Raw genomic sequence first — 19530 nt, 5'->3', positions numbered from 1 at the left:
TGTGAGCAGCCACTGTCCACTAGCCAATCATTTGTGGCCTTTGTTGTGCTGACAAAACAGGATGCTGTGAACACATGCTCCTCCTGAGCTTGAATGTCCTCAGCAGGTCGAGCTTGTTGCAGAGTAGCCTCCTTTCCCTTGCTTTTGCATACTTTTTCCACATGAACAAACTGTTTACATTTTCTGCATTGAATATCTAGCCTATACCAGCAATACCTCTCTGAATGTGTTGTCTTCTTGCAATGAATGCATGGTGGAAACACCTTTTTTCCTTCATCTCTTCTTGGTTTATCTCTTCTATTGTGTCAAGGCTTATTGCCTTTCAAATTCGAACTTAAGCCTTCATTGGCTTTTGCTTGGAAAGTAGCTTCAGGATGTTCTTCCTGCCTATTTGCTCTCTTTTGCTCAAGTGCATACAGGGAGTTTATCAGCTAAGATAATGAGATGGCTGATAAATCCCTCGAGTCTTCAAGTGAAGAGATCTTTAACTCAAATTTCTCAGGGAGAGTTGTGATGACCTTTTCAACAACTCTGCTCTCACTGAAGTCCACTCCAAGGAGCCTTATGCTGTTGACAATGGCCATTATCCTGTCTGAGTACTGTTTAATGGTCTCAGACTCTTTCATCTTCAAATTTTCAAATTCTATCCTGAGATTGATCACTTGCTGCTGCCTTGTTTTGTCAGTCCCCATGAACTCCTCCTTCAGCTTCTCCCATGCCTGCTTAGGTGAGTCACAGGCCATTATCCTGGTGAAGATTACATTAGATACCTCATTCTGCAAACAGGCCATAGCCTTGTGCTTCTTGGAGCATTCTTCACTATGCTGCCTCATCTGAGCAATGGTGGGATTGGCTCTCAATGGAGGTGGTTCAGCATCATTTTCAATCACATTCCACAAGTCATGTGCCTGAAGGTATGTCTTCATTTTGACTACCCAGATATGGTAGTTCTCTCCAGTAAACACAGGTGGTGGAGGTAGAGTGAAACTCATTTTGTTGGACTAGGTTTAAGGCTTCGATCTTTCCTCTTTTAAGCTTTGCTTTTGACATAATACAACCAACAAAAGAGGCCCCTCAAAGACTCGGGCTCATGATACCATTTGTTGGAACATTGGCAACAGTAAAAATAATTTACAAAGCAGAAAACCAATGGAAATCGAAGCAAAGAAAAGAAAACAGCAAGCAAAACTTAGACACTTAGAGATTGTAACTGAACATTCATTATTTTTCATTCAAAATTTGAAAAATATATTGGAGTTACAAACTTTGACACATTGACAGTTACCTAATAACATAATTGCTCCCACTTAAGCTAAACTAATACAAGCTTAAAACAAAAACAAAGATAAGCTTGCATACCAGCTTTTACATCAAAATCACATCACTAACTTAATCCTACTAACTTTATAAGTTAGTTAGAAATGAACTAAACAAAAAATACATAACAACAAGGTGACAAAATCAGTTTACTTCATTCGGTCCAGCTTCAGTCTTGCGCACCAAGCAAAGTTGCTGACTTCGATGGTTGCATGCTGCTGGTTTCATGTTGCATTGCAGGCCAACTCTCAACAAAATCATCATTGGTTGCTGCAATTGCGAATTATATGAGATCCAATGTATATGATCTTCAGTTTCAAGGCGTTAGAAACGATTATGATCTCAGCCGCATACTCACATCCACCACAAACCGCTCAATTCTTCTCATCGAAGACATACATTGCATCACAACAGCATCACATGATCGAACCAATGTCATAGAAAAATGTGAAGTAGAAGAAGATGAAGATGAGAACAAACGCTCCTTCCCTATCAACAATGGGATAATTCATTTGTTTCTCTCCTTATCTTGGTTTGATTGACGTTGAAACAAGTTTCTGAAGTCACTAATTTAACATAACTTTGTAGGTAAGACTATCAGGCTTACTCAACTTCATTGATGGATTGTGGTTGAGCTGTGGGAATGAAAGAATCATAATAATTACCACAAATCATAAAGTAAAGTTGGATCCAGCGCTGCTACGGCCGGGGCGAATGGATGTGCATATTTACATGGGATATTGTAGTCTAGCAGGATTCAGAAAACTTGCAGCTTCATATCTTGGGATCAAAGATGACAAACTGTTTGGATGCATTGATGATGTGATTAAAAGTATTGAAGCGACTCCAGCTGAAGTGGCACAACAACTGATGATCAGTGATGAACCCAAAGTTACACTCCAAGGTCTCATCGAATTTCTTAACAGCAAGAAGAAGGGTATAAAGGAAGCTGCAGTTGAAGAGAAGAAGACAAAATTCAATGCTTTCTGGGACTGAGACACTGAAATATTTTTGACTTAATTTAGTTATTTGTCTTAAAAGAGGGTAAACTTGTTGTGGCATTTACAAAAGAGTTTGACTCCATATCATCAAAAGAGTGTGCTTCATGACAATCTTCATGGTTGAATTTCTTTCCTAAATCAATTTAGGATCCTGGTGCATTGATATTGACATTTTAAATGTGAAGGCGGAAATAACATCAACGCAAAATTCTTCCAGGTGTCCAAACATTTAAACTTTCCCCCCTGAATCTAACAGCTATTTTCTCCTCCTATATCAATTTTTGCAATAACCCAATATATACGTGGGCCCAATCTGGGGCTAGTTGCTTCTTTTAGCATTAAGAAAAGTAAAAGTCAGGTTGGGTTAACCTTCCAAACCTAAGCCCACTAATCACAATGTCTCCCCAAAATCATTCTTTCCCTAATTGTTACTCATCTAAACCTCTTTCATAGTTTTAGGAATGGTCTAATTATGAATTTTTAAAATTTAGTCTTTTTTACTTTTTAATTTTAAAAATAAAATTAATCTTTGAACTTAGCAATTTTTTATCCAAGTCGTTAAACTTTTTATTCACATTATTCTATGACATTGGCAATTTATCCCAATTTAATCCATAATTTTGGATACCATTAAGATATAATGATGTTGCATTCTAAAATTGTTTTATATATTTTCTTTAGTTTTTTTAATTTTATATTATTTTTAAAAAAGTTTCAAGTGATGATATAAAAAATTCAAGTTCTATGACAATTTAGAAAAGTTATCACGTTTCAGAAGTAATGTTAGCAAAAAATTTAAGAGAACAAGTTGAGAAAATTTATCAGACTAAATGTTTCATTATTCCTTTCAATAATTTAGTTATGTTCTTGTCTGATTTAAAATTTGAAGTTCATCAATAACATATTAACCGAATTCTATTAAATTTAAGGAATAACTTATCCTAAAATTAAGGTTTTAGGCACCAATAAAATTTACCACATCATCAAACTTTAAAGACATGAAATTATTATTATACACTCATCTATAAAAATTTTATTTTATGGACCCTTCCCACCATATTATTCATGGCCCTTTCTAATTATTTAATAACATCTCAACAATTTTTTTCATATCATTGATAAATAATTTTGTATTTTTTTTTACCTTGAATTCCAAACCTAAAACCTTGAACCCTGAATTTAGGAACCCGAACCCTAAACCCAAAAAACCTAGAATCACAAACTCTTGAACCTTGAACCCTAAACCCTGAGCCCAAACCCTAAAATTTAAATCCTGAACCCAAACCCTGAACCTCGAGATTCAAGGCAAAATAATTACCAAATTTATGTGTCAATGACATGAAAAATTGCACAAAAATTACTATTTTTTAAAAAAATTGGTTGCACAAAAATAAAAAATATTAACTTATGAAAAATGATTAAAATTTGTAAAAGAAAAAAGATGTTTGTTTATAATTTAAAAATTAATTATTTTAAGTAATTTAATTAAAGTTAAATTAAGTTGGAGAAGATATTAGATATAGATGAGTGTATAATAATACTTTATTATCTTTAAAATTTAATGATGTGACACTATTTTATTGGTGCCTAAAATTATACTTTTCAGGATGACCTTAATATAATTTATTCTATAAATTTAAATATGTATTATCGATTATACTTTAATTTTTAAACTAAATATTTGATTAATAAAACACTTCTTATTCAAATTTAACGAAAACTCATTAACAATATTATTAAATGAAGTGTAATTTTACACATCAAATGTGTAAAAATAAAAGTAGATGGGTAAAATTGAAAAGTGCAAGGAGTGAGGCATAATTAAACCTTTTCATGTCTGCCATGTACATCACATCTTCAACGACTTCACAAATTAAAATTGACTACCACGATCAATTTTTATATTTTAATACACTGTCTATTTTACTTTTTCTTAATTTAATCCTTTTATTTTAATTTTGGTTTGAGACATCAGTCTTTGTATTTTTTTTTAAATTAAAATTTACATCCACAATCAATTATGTATAAAAATTATTAAATACAAAAAAAAACTTAAAAATTATATATAACTGTTATGTATTTATGATTATCAACCCGAAACCCAAATAAAATCTGGGTTGTCTGCCCGCAACCTAGATGAACCCCACCAGATGGATGCGTGCAGGTCTTATAGTGGGGGATCGCAAGGGGAGTTCGCAGCCCCAGTTCGCATATACCAATGAGGGCTCGCAAGGTGAATTCGCGGTTTTAGTTCGCATATACCCAAGTAGTTTGTATGTGGGAGGCTACGAAGTCTAACAGGCAGAATGGAACAGTACATGTGTCCAACATGCATAGAGTTTACTAAGAATGTCAATTTCATGAACAATAACCATGTGTATAAATATTCAATTATCTTCTTCAATGAGACACGACGAAAAAATACTCAATAATAACAAAAGTGATTCCTAGAATTTTGAAATCATGAAATTATCTTATAAGTTGAATTTTAATATTAATTTTTTTAAAAAAAATAGTTGTGATTTTTAACTTCATATAACCAAAAATAAATAAATAAATGATTCCGTCCAATTAAACTTCAAAGATATTTCATGTCGGCTTCCTCCATATTTCGTGTTTCACAAGAAGGTGCAATTTGCTCCCTCCCTTCCCCCATATTATTCTATACATTGTTTTATTTAAATAATAATAATAATAGCAATTTCTTCCAGAAATAAATCTACTATTAGTCCCTGTACTTTGCAAAAATTATAGATTTAGTTATTATACTTTAATTTGATCAATTTTAATCCCTGTATTTTTTGAATTGGTCAATTTTAGTCCAAGTACCTTTTGAATTTTGAAATTTTAGTGTTGACCAAAACAATACCAGTTAAATGCATTTGGTTATATTCGATTACTAGTCTCGTATTATGGGTACAGTTATAAATTTAGCCCATATTCTCCAATTAGATCATCTTGAGACCCTATACTTTGTGAATTTTGAAATTTCAATCTAACATAAACAACAATTGCTAATCCATTAACTGGATTTTTAGTGAGTAATATGCGAAAATAACATGTTGATATGACATTACACATTTGATATGATATGGTTACCCCATTAGATATCGTAAATAACATAATTTAATGAATTTAACAAATATCGTTTGATGATGATTGAAATTTTAAAATTCAAAAAATATAGGAGCAACATTTTGACATCATTGGACCGACTTGTTCATCGGACAACAAATCATAAATAAAAGTTATTTAAAAAATTTGATATCTCAAAATTAAAGTTTAAAATTTAAAAGTACAGATCGATTGATTCGTAACTCAATTGGTATGTTGCCAATGTAGGAGGATATGAGTTCGAGTGCGCAGAAATATATTATTCTCTTATTTATGGGTTAGGGACGATCTATGAGTAATTCTAATCCTTGTGTAAAAAAAATTAGAAATTATAATAAAATTATTCAATAATAATAAAAAAATAAAAGTACAGACATCTCTAACGTTGGATACCATATATGGACCGCGTCGATATAGCGTCTGACCAAAGCTGCTTGCGCTGCAAGCTGAAAGAGTGGGCGTCCACCATTCTATTACACGGTCAAATTTTGTTATTAGCTATTGTACTATGCATAAGTTATAAATTTAATTTATATATTTTAATTTTTATACTTTTTTAAATTTAAAATTTCAATCTCGAAGTAATTAAAGTTATTAATTTAAATCATATTATTAGTTTCAGATTATGTGCAAGTTGTTAATTTAGTCCATTTTTTTAATTTAATCATTTTTAGTTCTTACATTTTTCAATTTTGAAGTTTTAATATTGACTTTAATGTTAACCTTAAATCCATTAACTAGAATAATTTTGGTTATTTTATGTAAAAATAATAAATTAACGCGACATTACACGAACATGTGAAGAAAAAAAAAATTAAAAAAGGGATCACAAATGAAAATAAGAGGATAGAGAGAGACTAATCTAGAATTTACCCATAATAGTAGAATTGGACCCTACTGCTGTAAAACGAGGAGAAGCAGCACCCTTGCCTTTCGGCTACAATATTTAGACATTTTATTGGAAAAGCGGAAGATGTTTGACTTCAGTCATCCACTAATTTGCAATCGGACGATAAATTTAATTATGTTAATTATTTGATTAGTTAAATTATAGACTACACATTCGAAAATTAAAATATACTTTAAATTTTATTTTTAAGAATTTAATTTCTCTATTTTTAATTTAAAATTTAAATTCAATTGTTAACCAAATTAAATTCTTCTATTAAATTTATTGGTGTAACATTGATACTCACTTAGCTTCCATATAATAAAAATACATTACGATGAACTTAAATTTAATAAATAATTTTAACAAGGTTTACAATTCTTAAAAATTATATTAATATTTTTAATAAAATAAAATGTTTAGAGTAATCAATGATATTGTAAAAGGTATGATTTTAATATTATAAAATTATATATATTTAAATATATTCATATTATGATATATAAAATATAAATTTTAAATAATAAAATTATTAAAATAATTTATTAAGTAATTAGCATTATGATATGAAATATATAAACTTAAATTATAATACAAATATAATAAAATAATTTATTGTTAATTTTATGATATATATTATATAAATTTTAAATATTTTTCAAGTAATTAATATAAATTGTTTATAAAATTTAATTAGACCATTTAGAATTTACAATTAATATTAAAATGAGAGATAAATTTATAATTTGAAAATTAAAATTTAGATCTTTCAGTTTTTTTTTTTATTATTTGGCTTGAAAAATCAATTTGAAAAGCTATTTATTTGGTAAAAGTACCATGAAGGTTTTTGTACGAAGAGCAAGGGAGAAACTAGAAAAAAATTTTAGAATGGTCGAAATGAAATTTTAATTTTAATAGTCTATATCTTTATAATTTTTAAAAAATTAAAACAAATTTTTATATTTTTAGAGAGGGCAAAGTACAATTTTACCTTTACTAATTTAAATTTTTAAAAATTTCTAAAATGCCTAAATAGCAACTTTCCATTTTAAGGGGCGCTGGCCCCCTGGTTTGGCCTCTGACTAAGAGTCGGGTTACATTTTGTCCCCTTTATTTAAAAAATTAGTAAATTAGTGCATGTAAGTTAGAACAAATAACAAATTAATCCTTCGGTTAAATATTTCATTCAATTCTACTGTTAAGAATCAATTCTTGTACATCTGCATAAAGTATATGTAACACGCCATGTGTAACTATCTAATTATTTAATCAATCATGTCAGTTTTTAACAATATAAATAGATAAAATTTTTAATAAAAAAGACCAATATACTCTTTAATCTAACGTACAAAGATTAATTTAACTATTTTTTATTAAATAGAGAAAAATGTAATATAATTCCTAATACAGGGGCTCCATGGTACTTTTACCCATTTTGTTTTCTACTTCGGAAAAACACTTGGAAATAAAGTGACCATTAAAATGCATTTACATAAGGTAGAGGGGCCACGAGCCTGTTTCAGTCAAACTTTACACAGATGATGTCTATTTCCAGGAGCTTTCCTCCTATACGGAAAGAGTCATGACTCCTCAACACGTCGTCTCTTGAGATGTATATAAGCCAACGCCTGCCTCCTATCCTATGTACCGAGTGTTCCTCAGCCTTCTGTTCAATTTTTTTTTTTTTTGCTTTCCCTGCTTTCCTCTGTTTCCAGACAGGGGAATAGAAAATGGCTACGGTATGGAATGAGTTACCTTCTTTCTCCACTCTTCTCTCCGCTTATGCCTCTATTTCAGCCATGGCTATGCTGATCCGTACCATCTTAAATGAAATGGTCCCAGAAAGGATGAGAAACTACATCACCTCCAAAATTTATGACTTGACAGCTGCTTACTTTTCACCAGAGTTCACCTTCGTAATTGAAGACCGATGGCACGCAAGCGATAACCAAATGTTTCGAGCTGCTGAGCTCTACTTGCCAACCATAATTGGACCCTCCAGCGACAGTATTCTTGTAGGTTTCGATGAGTCAAGTGACCCCACGGAACCACCAAAACGAAGCATCCCTGTAGATTGCACGATCACGGATGATTTCCAAGGCATACGCTTGAAATGGACTTTATCTTCAATTGAAACAAAAAAGTACTATGTCCCTAATAAGAGATTCTTTAGCTTGACCTGCAAGAAAAGTGATAGAGAAAGAGTTGAGCAAAGATATTTCCCTTATATCAACAAAACTGCACAAGCGATTCTGAGCAAGAGTGAGAGCCTCAATATTTACACATACGATCAAGACTGTTCTAAGTGGGAGCCCGCAGTTTTCAAGCACCCAGCAACATTTGATACCCTGGCAATGGAGCCCGACCTTAAGGAGTTCATAATGAAGGATCTTGACTCATTCGTGGAACGCAAGGAGTTTTTCGAGAATGTTGGCAGGGCGTGGAAACGAGGGTACCTTTTGTATGGTCCACCAGGGACAGGAAAATCATCACTGGTTGCTGCAATTGCAAATTACATGAGATATAATGTATATGATCTTCAGTTTCAAAGCGTAAGAAACGATTCTGATCTCAGACGTGTACTCACATCCACCACAAACCGCTCCATTCTGCTCATTGAAGACATAGATTGTAGCACGAAAGTCACAAATGATCGAACCAAGGTCAAGGAAAATTGTGAAGAAGAAGAAAATGATGAACTCAAACATCCCTATGGTACCGATCCTGGGGTAATTCATTTGTTTCTCTACTTATCTTGGTTTGGTTGAAGTTGAAACAAGTTTTTCAAGGTCTCTAATCTAACATAATTTTGCAGGTAACACTGTCAGGTTTACTCAACTTCATTGATGGATTGTGGTCGAGCTGTGGGAACGAAAGAATCATAATCTTCACCACAAATCATAAAGAAAAGTTAGATCCGGCGCTGCTACGGCCAGGGCGAATGGACGTGCATATTTACATGGGATATTGTAGTCCAGCAGGATTCAGAAAACTTGCAGCTTCATATCTTGGGATCAAAGATGACAAACTGTTTGACCGCATTGATGATATGATTAAAAGTGTGGAGGTTACTCCAGCTGAAGTGGCACAACAACTAATGATCAGTAATGAACCAAAAGTTGCACTCGAAAGTCTCATCGAATTTCTTAACACGAAGAAGGATATAGAGGAAGCAGCAGTTGAAGAGAAGGAAAAGAGTAATAACGATTAACGAAGAGCAAGAATCAGAAGAAAAGCAAATTGAAAGACAAAATTCAGAGTTTGTCGAGTCTGAAACAAGATGCATATATTTGACTTAGTTTAGCTAAGTTACGAATTAATAAAAGCTTTTGTTTGTTTATACTTAGGGTCTGTTTAATTGCCAGTAAAATGTTCTCCGTAAAATAATTTCTAGAAAATGTTTTACTTTTCTGTAAAATGATTTACTGAAAAATATTTTCTAGTGTTTGATTAAATCTGTGTAAAATATTTTCTGCTGTTTGATGATTTCGAAAATATTTTCCAGAAAATTATTTTTACATATATTAATATATATTAATAAATTTTTATATTTTAAATTATTTTTACATATATTGCAATGATTTATTTATAATAATACTCAATTATTAAGCTACAATATTAATCGTTAAATTGAAAAAACTAATATCAAATAAATTATTTGTAATTGTGTTAAAAAAACAAGTATTGAATAATTATAAATTGCTTTGAAACCACAATGAGTACTAGAAATTAATAATATTATCCAAATACATAATTAGTAGTACTAAAAGTGAACACTATATCCTTCTCAAAGCTAAAATAAAATGGTTTCAGTGTAAGGGTTTCTGCTTCTAACTCATTCAACCTTCTTGCTGGATTTGTCATCACTACCATCTTCAGACGTAACCACAGTCTTCAACTCGTCAAACTCCAATAGCTGCACATCATGTTAGCTCCTATTAACCATATTGTAATCTAAATACAAATACAGACCATAATCATTTCATTGATTATATTCAAAGCTGAATAGTGAAATTTATCATATACCATAACCAAACTATAATCATTATTTAGGAACACAATTAATCCAACATTCTCCAGGTTTTTGTTTGTGTCAAGCATAAGGTCCTCCTGTACCTCCATGGGAATTGAGTCCATTTTCTTACTTTTTACCAAGACTTGGACATGGTTCATTTCATAAACATTAAACCCAATTCTCAAATGCAAAATCCTACTTGTTGCTAGTCCTTGGAAAACGGGACAATGTAACAAACAAATTTTAACAAGGATCCATCTCCTATATAGAATTTTATGTAAAAAGGCAATCGCAAAAGAAATTGAATTAAAAATTCCATGCCAAGCAAATAATGCTAGAGAGAATCAAACAAGGGTCGAGAACAAACCGGTTTGACATCTCCATTCCATACACAGTGAGCAGCCAAGAATCCAATAACAGTCGGTAAAATAGACAAAAGTGCAGGCTGAAAGCACAATATACACAGAAGATTATCCAAATGATAAACCTTTCACCCAATTGACATAATATTAAACCAAGGAAAAGGTTTCATCAAAAAACTAAAAGATGAGATAACGGAAGCTTTACTTTGAATTTTACTTTTGTTTCGATTAAATTTTTTGACATGAAGAGACTATGAATCGTGAACATTATTATTGTGAGGTGTTTGATTTAAACATGAATGAGTATTTAATTGTTAGCCCCTGGATCTGCATAGCTCATCCTAGATGTAGCGCTCTAGTAATTTTTCTTATTGCTGGTAATTGACTAAATTCTTGGGGGTTGGGTTTCTTTTTCCTCGTTACTCTTTGGTTGTTTTGGTGAGTGATGAAAAAAAATCAATTGGGACCGGTTAGAAAAGGTGGGATTCAGTGACTGGAAGTAAACCAGTTCAACTGATAAAAGATTCATTATGACAGGAAGTAACAACGTTGTTTCTGCTTTTTGTTTTTTTTTTCTTCTAGTTCTACGCATTTTCAGACATCTCTTGTACAAGTAAACTTCATAAATAGAGAAAGAATCAAAACACCTTCAGAAGAATAACAAGTACACAATTTAACACCGAAACAAATTGAAGCAAATCAGTAATTTACAGAAACAAATACCATTATGCACCATTATATCTGCAGTAGTTAATCAATATTCATGAATATCCAATATGCATTAACATTTCATCAGTTTTTTCTTTCTTTCTAAAAGGGTTGCTATTCCAGTTGGCAAGAAATAGAGCAGTAACCATGTCAATGGAATTGATATTTCTCTCTTGCTTTCGGACTAACTGTAAGGAGCAACCAATAAGAAATCCCTACAGACATGATTCCTCACCTAGGCTCCATATTTGCCACTTAAATGTTTGTTTGGGCAATTTTCAAGCAGTATTTCCCATACCAATTTCAAGCAGTATTTCCCATCTCATGTCTTCAAGTTCTCTTTTAGAAACAGATGAACTGATCTAAAAATCAAGAAAAAATAGAACCAGACCCGATCTACCATCTAGCAAGAAAAAAGCAAGAACCAGACCCAATCTAGAAATCAAATCAGTGAAAATTAACAGAAAAAATACCTGTTAATGACAGAGATGACGGTTTCTTCAAAATAGAAGTAAGGCCGACGGTCGACGGAGATGACGGACAGAGATGGTGAGGGGAGGTGATGAACGGAGATGAAGATGTGGAAGAAAATTTGCTTAGAAGAGAAAAGGAGAAAGGAAAATGTCTTACGGTAGAGAAATGGGTAAGACAATTTCCAAAAAAAAGCTTTGGATTTTACCCGTGTTTGTAAAATGTTTTCCTATTAGAATTCATTTTACACAAAACAAACACTGGAAATTTCGGAAAATATTTTCCGGAAAACATTTTACACCAATCAAACAGACCCTTAATTACTTGTCAGTTCTTGAAAGTGATAAACAGCATGAAGAAGACTCAATCATTTGCATACGAATAGTGGTCAAATTCAAACCAACCGCAATTTTTAGCTAGTTAGCTAAAAGTCCCCTGATAAGGTTAATTTTTGTTGTGGCATTTACAATAACTTGACTGTATATCATCACAGCTTCATGGTTGAATTTCTTTTAAATCAGGTGTCAAGTTTAGGATCTTGCCGATCAAAGCTATTACACAACCAATCATCTCTACCGCTGCAATGATGAAAGAGGTAAACCCTGGAGAAAGTTATATGAAGGGGGAAGTATATCTTTTGCCGATGATAGAGATTGAATCAATTCATCTACTTGCCGTGCAAACATGCAAACTACATCTGCTACATTCCTGGTTATCCAATCTTCATGTACCCTGCAGAATTGGGAAAACAATTATAGTGCATTAAAACAAAAATTGATATTGACAAGTTAAATATGAATGGGAAATAACATGAATGCAAAAATTAATACTCGAGGAAATTGACAACTTAGCTATCTCAACCATGGAAATGAATTAGATATTGAATAAGAGAGATTACAGCAATGAAACCAATGAATTCTTCCAGGTGTCCAAATATTTTTTTTTTTACTGAATCTTGCAAAAGCTGACAATCCAATTCTAACAGCAATTTCTGTTCTATCCTTCAAGCATGTGAGTATTATAAATGCCAAGTCAGGCATATTATTCATTTATAACTATCATTCAAGAGTATCAATGTGCTTTGGCTTTGCGTTTCTTTCTTGTTTCAATTTCCTAGTTTACATATGTATGTGCCACTGGACTTGTTAAGTGAAGAATGAGAACCAATTTTTTGTCAATGACTGCAGGACATAAGACCAAGAGCATCAAAAGTTTCCAAACATGAAACAACTAATCTATTAAGCAAGTCAGAAAATCAACGAGCTTATTGTTTTAGCTAACAGTGGAACAAGGAGACAATTGAGATCAATTGAGACTAACCTCGGCTGAGATGCAGAAGTTTCACGACAATCAGAAAAGATCACCTTGATAATAGGGAGTAAATCTAACTTCAGAATAGATTCAGCTGCACTAGTTGTGTCCAAACAATAACCAGAACAGCACCAAGAGTTTGGATTTAGCAGAACAATTTGCAACAATGGAGACTTGGTTTTAAAATCTCTAACCAAAGTTCGAAATGATAATTCATCTTTTGCATTCTCCACTAGCTGATTAGTGAACATTCTTTCCAAGCTATATTTCCTGTTCACAATGAGAAAACTTAAGGATGCAGTACGATCTACATCAATCAGAATAAAGTAACACTTCTAAAGCTATCTAATCACTAAAATGATCCATATGTAAGAAAAAATCCAAACAAAATAATTTATTGTAATTGTGCTCAATTGCCAAATGGGTTTCTGCTCACCTGAATAAGTCCCCTGATCCACCAGCAGATGAAGAAGTGGAAACGTAGCATTTAAAGAGTCGAACTCCACCATCAATGGGTGCAGCACCATTATGAAATGGATAAGCTCCAAGAAGCGATAAACAGTTAGGGCATACAAATTCCATCCAATCAATATCCATCGAGAGATTGTAAGATTTAGCCATAAAAACATTTCCAAGAAAACCATTAAGAAACAGTTTCTGATTAGCCAAAAGCTGTGAAGTGTTTTGGTCCACTGGACAAGTTTCAGGAACACTGTGTTGGCTACCTTCGTCAAAATGATTTTGTATATGATCTGCTGTATGAACACAACATCCTCGCACAGATGTCTCAGTTTCAGAGAAATCTGGTAGAGGTAATGCAGAAAAAAATTCATTACCACTGGCTTTCTCCTTAGTAACTAGCGCACTTGTACTAACACTATTATCCTTGAGATGAATAGAGCTCAACTTCTCGCATAAGTCATTTGTTCCCTCTTGAGAACTTAACATATCTTCACTCAAACCAGAGTCACTAGAAAAATCTGGTCGAGGCTGGTATTCATGAGTTCCATTATAAAGTTTAAATGCCGCGAGGTCATCCTTGAAAAGAAGAATGGTCGTAAAGTTTAAAAGACACACACCCTTGGCACATCTATAGGAATTTGCAAATCTAGTCACCAGCTTCTCACTTATACCCCCGAATGAACAACAGCAACCTCCAAACCAATTATCAGCAACCTCTCGCCAGTCAATTGATGGCATTTCCACAAAATTTCTACATAAATAAATCAAAATTCCCAAAATAAATAGGAATGAAAAGACAACAAGCAAAGGGATATCAAACAGCACATATATTTGAAACTGACATTAATGAGCACACCGAAATGAAAACATATGACCTACCTAAGAGGACTTTTAGTCAGCCTAGTGGAGCATTTTCTGCAATAGAAGTGCACTCCTTCCATTGATGACAGACTCTTCAAATCTAACACTCACACGCACACAAAAGAAGAAGAAGAAGAAGAAGAAGACGAATGAGCCAAGCGTAGAATAAGCTAATTTAAGCCTCCATTCAGTTGCCATGAGAAATGATAAAAAAAAAAAAAGGTCATGCCCAAATATAGCTTTTGCATATAAATCATAGAAGTAAAATCCGCATCAATTTTTGCATTTTTCTATTAAAAACGCCTTCTTCTCCACCCCACCCCCCACCCCCCCCCCCAAAAAAAAAAGAATACTAGCATTTGCATTTTCACTTCGGGAGTAAAACATTAAATACTGAAAAATAACAAGTAAATGAAACTTAAATTTGAACTAACCAGTATCCATCACCAGCGGCTTTGCAGCATCCAATGAGGGGGCATTATAGCCATTTTCAGACGAATCCAACATCAAATCAAAGCTGGAAACGATGGGATGATCAACAGGAAGAAGCAAAACAAGCTTAACCTCAATGTGATCATCCAAAGCTCTAAAACTCACCGGAGCTTCAGAATCTATCAGAACTCTTGGAACCGGAACCCTAAGCGACACCTCTTCCTTCTCCCCCTCTTTTAGCCACGAGACGAGAAGATGAGAGTGAGAAAGATTGAGTTGAACTTCGAGGTTTATGCATTGAACCGAAGGCTTTGCTTGAGAATCGAAGAGGAACAAACGGAGATTTGGAGAATGAGATTGCGCTTCCCATGTGAACCGCCAGTTTTTAGGGTTTTCAAGGTTTGCCATTTTTTCCCCTTCCTTCCGGGTTCCTCAAGTTAAGTCAGTGTTCGTTACGCTCTTAAATTTAAAACCATATAGTTTTTCTTTTTCTGTTTATTTCCTGAAATACCCTTATGGTTCAAAAGCGGCCCAATGGGTATTCGGATCAACGCCCATTTACTTTGCTAGAAAAGCCGATCCATTGGCACATTTTTGGCTAAATTATAAAGTAAAAATTTAAAGATTACAATTTTAAAATATGCTTGAAGATTTTATCATTTTATATATTTAGAATTTAAACCACACATTTTATTTTTAAGAATTTAATTTTTTATTTTTAAATTTAAAATTCAAGTCTAGTTATTAACGTTAAAATTATTTTGTTAAATTTGTAAGTCGACATTTTAAAATTAAAAAAAAACCACTCACTTAATAGTCAAGTGACAAAACATATGACATTGTAATGCACCTAAATTTAACAAATAATTTTAATGATTTTGATAATTTTAAATTCACATAAATATTTTTATTACAATAAAGTATTTTGACTAACTAATGACATTGTAAAAGTTAAGACATCAAATCATGTCATTAATTAAAATATATAAATTAAATCTCAAGTTTGAGGTAGTATAGAAACCAAAATCGAAGTTTGATCATTATCAATAAGAATTGAAATTTAATCATTATCTTATAAACTAAAAATAGATCGAGGTATGTCATCGTCATGTAAGAAAGGCCTTAAAATATAAAAGTGGAGGTATCAAATTATATAAAAATTAAAGTACAAAGATTAATATGGGCCAAAACTGAAATTTAACCATTGTGTTAGAAAAACAATTTATATAAATATTTTAGTAATTAATGCCATTGTAAAAGATGGGAGTCAATTTTATTATGTCAAATTAAAATATAAAGATTAAATTTTAATATAGGGATCAAAACTAAATCTTAAAAAAATGCCAAGAAAACACATGTCATGTAAGGAACGCCTTTTATATATAGTTTATAGATATTAAATTTAATTATTCTACCAAATTTTATTAAAAAAATTAGTATAACAGCGTTCCAAAAGTTATGATTTAAATTTAAAATTACATTTCCCAAATTCTTAATTTGCTCCTCCAGTTTCAACTTTACTTCATAAAGAAATGAAATGAATACAAAAATTTTGTTTAAGAAAAAGTCATTGCAGCCACATATGATCACTATTATCATATTCATTAATTAATTTGCTAATCGTAATCAGTCTATTAAAAACATGAATATATTTGCTTTACATTTCATTAATACGTATTAAGATCCAAAGAATGAGCATAAAGCTTTGCATGGTTTTCAACGCAGTCATAGAAAAGGTAATGTTAAAAATGTTATATTTTGATAAAATTCGAGATTTAATATTTAAGAATTAAGTTTTTTATTTTTAATTCAACCATTAAAATCGTAAATATTTTTCGTCAAAACTTGTTTGTTTGGCATGTTGATTAGGGATGTGAAAAATAAATATGTTAAGTTGACAAATTTCAGTGAAAAATTACCAATGAGATAATGATTGAACAAAGATTTTTAAATTGAAAAGCACAAGGACTAAATCTTAAATTTTATAAAAGTACAAGGACTAGTAGTATATTTGAGCCAAAAGGTAACCATCAAGTTACAGTAATTAATTACATTTATAATTAAGTCGGATCATTAGGTTGGTTTGTTGTGGTGGAAAAATGACATAGATTTTGTCTTGAATTGGTACCTAACTTTGTTTGGTTTACACACTCCTTTGCAAATATTTTTTTAATTATTTAATTTAATTTAAAATACCAAAATATCCCTATAAAATTATTTTCTAAATTAATATACCCAAAATGCCTTAGTAGGAGTCGGAGATATTTGTCTTTTAAAACTTAATTAAATATTGTGCACCTAATTAGTGTTTTGTGAGTTTGACTATATAACCAAGTTTGAGATGGGTTAAGAAATCGTAATCACAAGACATCATTAAACCAAAAGAAGTGTCTATAAAATTAATCAATGTATTTTTTTATAATTAATGTATTAAATAAAAAAATTATAATTGAAACCTACAAGAACGGATTATCTTAGCTTTTTTGTATGAAACCAAACCTGAGCATCAGAAATGAGTTAAAGAGATAGAGAGCGACATTAGGACAACTTCTTTAATTTTACTATATTCTATTTAGTTTATGTCATGTTTTAATTATTTTAATTTTATATTTAATAATTAATTATATCAATAAGTTGATTAAAAAACCAGAGAGAGCAATGGCAACTTTTTTTCAGCAATTTTTAGCCAAAATTTTGACCGGTTCATACCATAACATGTTTAATGGAAACGACATTAAAAGAGCAAGTAAACTACCAGAAAGCAAGGATTAAATCAGTACATAATCATATCAGCAGAAGCAATATTGAGGGGCTGGTTGCCGTAGAAACAACCCCATGGATTATTCATGAGGGTATCATCATTGACCTGATGATGATGGTGATCATGGGCGGCTTCATAGTTGTTGGGATGATCATATCCGAAAACCCCATTGTTTGAGTTTATGAAATCATTGATTTCATTGAGAGATTGAAGCCTGGTACTGAGCTCAGCCATCTGAGCTCTAAGGACCGCGTTCTCGGCCTCGATGTTCAAGTAGATTTGTGTGGTTATGTTGATGTTGACAAGGATCTGGTTGTTTTCATGTGCGAGCTGAGAAACTTGGCCCATCAGATCATCCAACTGCTTTTGTTTACGCATCCGAGACCGGCGAGCGGCTTCCCTGTTGGACGCCATTCTTTTACGCTTCCTTTCATTTAAAACCTGCTGAAACTCCTCCACCGAGCTTGAGCTCCTCGGCGTGGTTGAAGATGAAGATGATCCAGTTCTTGAAGTAGCCATAACAATAACAATTATAACAAAAAAAAAAAAAACAAATACGGGATTATATATGAAAATTGGTTTTAAAAATATGTATATGTATGGGGGATGGATTATAGAAAGAGATAGTTCATGAAAACACGTAGAACCAGTAAAGGAAAACAACGGAAAAAGATTGAACAAGATGGGTCCTGCGCCTAAGAGTGGAGTTTATCATCAAACCAGAAAGGAGGATTTCACTGACTACAGGAGACATGAGTCTCGAAGATCAAGAACAAGGTGTTAATAATAAGCATCAAAAAAGGATATTAAAGCTAATTTTGCTAGCTTGTTGACACGAGAGAAATGAAGAGACTCTGGGAGGGATCTTTGAGAATATATATGTAAAGATGAACCTGAGAAATTAAGAAGGCTTTGAAGAAAATTAGAGGGAAAAGGAGATGATAAAGGAAAGAGGTTGATCTAGGGATTCTACGGTGGGCTTTATAAACAAAGAAATGCCCATTGGAAACTGATAAACTAATGGCCAAATCACATTGCTGTCTTGCATTAAAAAATATTGGGGAGAATTAGGGAATGGCGTCTAGAATGTCGAAAGTGGGGGCCATTTAAGAAGTAGCACGCCTAAAACTGATAATGGTAAGCTTGCAGTAATAGTTATCTACGACAATGTCATGTCAGTTTTCTCTGCTTCTGTAGGTTATAAGACAGTCGTCTTCTTGCTAGTCTGGCAGCTTTCAGCAAATCTTCATGCAAGATTTGCATGGTGTTCATGTACGATGCAATTACATGTTACCCTACTTACATATGTCTACATGTTCTGCTCTTTGGTACTTCAAATATTGAGGGCCCCGTCCCGTGAGGTTGAGATATGAGATTAAAATCAGCAACATGTATTTAGATTCAGTAAAGTAAAAATAGAAAATAATATTTAATGATTTAATATTAAAATACATAATAATAATAACTATCAAATCTGGGCTACATTAAATAATAAAATTAAAATTATAGTTAAAAGTTATTAAAATTATATACATACTGATTAATGAAATTTTAATATTAAATAACAATTAATGTTATATTTAATTAAAAATGATACTCCAGCAGAGAATTTGGGGTTCAATGAGGTGTTTGGGTACATTCCATCCAAAAAGTCCTCAGTAAATTTTTGGTTGGTTGAATTTTAAATTTTAAATTCTTGAATTAGTTTTATTACCTGAAATGATTGCTGGGCTTGATATTGTAAACATGCTTTTGTTTTCTTATATAATGTTATTGGTTCTTTTCAATTTATAAGTTGTAGGAAGACTCTCGGCTTTGGCTTCACA

The 19530-nt window shown here is 32.2% G+C and overlaps 3 protein-coding genes across 5 annotated transcripts; 1 reads left to right on the top strand and 2 right to left on the bottom strand.

The window, feature by feature from the left end:
• The first annotated feature begins 7956 nt into the window (after positions 1-7956).
• On the top strand, positions 7957-9661 carry LOC105803775 (AAA-ATPase At1g43910). The gene is made up of 2 exons (XM_012636168.2): positions 7957-9050; positions 9137-9661. Exons 1-2 carry the CDS (start codon positions 8052-8054, stop codon positions 9530-9532), a joined length of 1395 nt encoding a protein of 464 aa, XP_012491622.1. The 5' UTR covers positions 7957-8051; the 3' UTR covers positions 9533-9661.
• Positions 9662-9954: 293 nt separating this feature from the next.
• Positions 9955-15384, bottom strand: LOC105803773 (uncharacterized). 3 transcript variants are annotated; one of them, XM_052623978.1, is made up of 8 exons: positions 14946-15384; positions 14530-14611; positions 13625-14401; positions 13198-13458; positions 12553-12609; positions 11880-12455; positions 10704-10781; positions 9955-10237 (listed from the first exon to the last, which is right to left on the bottom strand). In XM_052623978.1, exons 1-6 carry the CDS (start codon positions 15349-15351, stop codon positions 12395-12397), a joined length of 1644 nt encoding a protein of 547 aa, XP_052479938.1. In that variant the 5' UTR covers positions 15352-15384; the 3' UTR covers positions 9955-10237; positions 10704-10781; positions 11880-12394. The 3 variants fall into 3 exon arrangements, with proteins under 3 accessions (XP_052479938.1, XP_052479939.1, XP_052479936.1); XM_052623979.1 differs by having other exon boundaries at positions 11880-12609; positions 14946-15028; positions 15109-15253; XM_052623976.1 differs by having other exon boundaries at positions 11880-12609.
• Positions 15385-17677: 2293 nt separating this feature from the next.
• On the bottom strand, positions 17678-18710 carry LOC105803776 (bZIP transcription factor 11). Its single transcript, XM_012636170.2, has one exon. The coding sequence runs from the start codon at positions 18221-18223 to the stop codon at positions 17717-17719; it is 507 nt and encodes a 168-aa protein (XP_012491624.1). The 5' UTR covers positions 18224-18710; the 3' UTR covers positions 17678-17716.
• Between the last annotated feature and the right edge of the window lie 820 nt (positions 18711-19530).

The sequence above is a fragment of the Gossypium raimondii genome, chromosome 11, assembly GCF_025698545.1.
Source record: "Gossypium raimondii isolate GPD5lz chromosome 11, ASM2569854v1, whole genome shotgun sequence".
Classification (NCBI taxonomy): Eukaryota; Viridiplantae; Streptophyta; class Magnoliopsida; order Malvales; family Malvaceae; genus Gossypium; species Gossypium raimondii.
Note: the sequence above shows the minus strand (reverse complement) of the source record. Positions and strands in the feature narration are given on the sequence as shown.